General features: G+C 33.6%; 1 protein-coding gene across 1 annotated transcript in view; it reads left to right on the top strand.

Annotated features, from left to right (window-relative positions):
* Positions 1-220: 220 nt before the first annotated feature.
* Pxn (Peroxidasin) overlaps positions 221-2,190 on the top strand; it is an 11,978-nt gene continuing 10,008 nt past the window's right edge. The window contains exon 1 of the mRNA XM_018516611.1: positions 221-583. Coding sequence (XP_018372113.1) covers positions 384-583 — 200 coding nt within the window. The 5' untranslated portion in view covers positions 221-383. The remainder of the gene's footprint in view (positions 584-2,190) is intronic.

The raw sequence follows: 2,190 nt of genomic DNA, 5'->3' as shown, positions 1-2,190 counted from the left end.
AGTGGCTGCCGCCGCTCAGAAACTGGACGGGCAGTTGTGGCCAGCTGTGGTGTGGTGCATTTCCTTCTTCCTCTCTTTTGTCTCTTTTGTCTCGCCACTAATCTGACTAGCCTCCTTCGAGCCTTCTTTCGAAGCGCGTCCCACCAGCGGTCTTCTTCTTATCCAACGTTTAATCGGATTCCCACTTGGGAATTTGTTGATCCTGTGAATAATACAGTGAAAGTACTTGAAAGAGAGAGAGAGTGTGTGTGTGTGTGTGTACGTGCACGCACGTCCGACCACCGATCCACGTGGTACCGGGACACACAACATATAGAGACTACTCTTATACTGTGGATACATTTCTCAAGTACACTGAACACCTCGACGATCAAGCGAAGGACATGAGGCGGACCGTGGACCTGTTGGTCTGGACGCTGTTGGTCCCTCCGCTCCTATTCGCAACAGATCCCTTGCAGCAGGCTACTGGAGCAACGGTAGAATGCCCACAGAAATGCGTCTGCTACAACAACACAATGCAGGTGCGATGTATGTTCCTAAAGCTGATCCAAGTGCCACGGGTGCCCCCTAATGTCACCGTCCTGTAAGTCGTCTATTTTCTTTATAAAAAGCAATAATTATTTTTATTTAACATAATCGTTCGAAATTTCGATCACTGCGCCTCGTATAATACATTTCGTATAGAGAATATTCTATATAAAAATCGAAATTTGAAATTTTCCTATATGCGAAAATTCAACGCTTACACAAGAAAAACCATCGTTTGCTTGATTATTAATCAACGTAAGTGGAATTATATGGTGAATGACGAAAGGTCAAGAGAAAGCGCGTTGACGTCCATATTCGCTCATATGGGAAAACACTAATCGAGATATACGATTAAGTTAAGAAGACCGTAACTAAGCGCTTTCTCACATGTGAAAAATATGCATTCGTATTTTTCGCACAGTATTATTTATTATGTTTCGCAGAAAGAGAAAAATGATATATCGTGTTCCAACGGTAGAGACTTGTTCCAAGAACTCATCGTACTATCAACTATAATTAAATAGTAATTAATAATAGTAATAATTGCATTGTAATCAATCTGCACAATTATCTGCAAGAAATCTCGAATAAAAAAATTTTTTTATGTCGGAAATATGTTCTTTCAAAGCGGGAGAGAGAGAGAGAGAGAGAGAATTTGAAATGGGAATCTAATTCAGTAAACAAGCGTACAAGTTATCCATTTAAGACAAATTAGATCAACAAAACCGAAGATCGCCGGTTACTTAGAACGTGTATATATACATATAAGTTACGATGTGGCGTTAAGAGGAGTTTCGGAGAAAGAGAGGAATGAACAGAAATGAAAGAGAATGGAGTAAGGCAAACTCGCAGACTTATTTTTTTAAATGTGATTTTAAATTTTTCATATTTATACGGTAGAATATGAATATATATGAATATATATTTTACGAATTAGTATATTTAGGTAATTTTTCTCGATAAAAGATCTCGATCAATGGAATTTGTTTCGGGCTTTATTTTTGTATACATGAATATTACATATCTTATTCTATTTAAATGTTACAGGAAATTGACAAGACACAAATTGAAAATAGTTATGACCAATCAAGCAATCACATAAATTAGAGACGCGAAATATGAATGGTGTATTTTGAACAATCGGCTTTTATGTCTACCTGATCAATCTAAGCTTTTATTGCAGTTATATCATTCTTAATTATACATTATAAAAAGAATAATAATTTTTTTTTCTTTAAAAAAACAGCATCAAAGCACTGATTTATAACACGAATGTGTTTTTCTGATAAACGTATAACATATACTCAGGGTTGGGTAAGTTAATTTTTTCTTTTAACTAAGTTAAGTTAAAGTTAACAACCTTGAAAATTTAACTTAGTTAAGATACAAGTTAATGTATAATGAAATTAATTGAATTAAAAGTTAAGTTAATAAAAAAAAAGTAATTGAAAAATTAAAAGTTAAATTTCTTTCTATTTTATGATATCAGAGTCTTACAAATAACGGAAATGACAAACATATACTTCATTTAGAATATACTCTATATTTTATTTAAACTTTTTGTTTTGTATATATATATATATACTGTTATACACATATATATATATATATATATAGATTTCAACCTATCAAAAACTAGATACATTAAAATATACGGTTTTT

The sequence above is a fragment of the Trachymyrmex cornetzi genome, unplaced genomic scaffold (genome assembly GCF_001594075.2).
Source record: "Trachymyrmex cornetzi isolate Tcor2-1 unplaced genomic scaffold, Tcor1.1 scaffold646, whole genome shotgun sequence".
NCBI lineage: Eukaryota > Metazoa > Arthropoda > Insecta > Hymenoptera > Formicidae > Trachymyrmex > Trachymyrmex cornetzi.
Note: the sequence above shows the minus strand (reverse complement) of the source record. Positions and strands in the feature narration are given on the sequence as shown.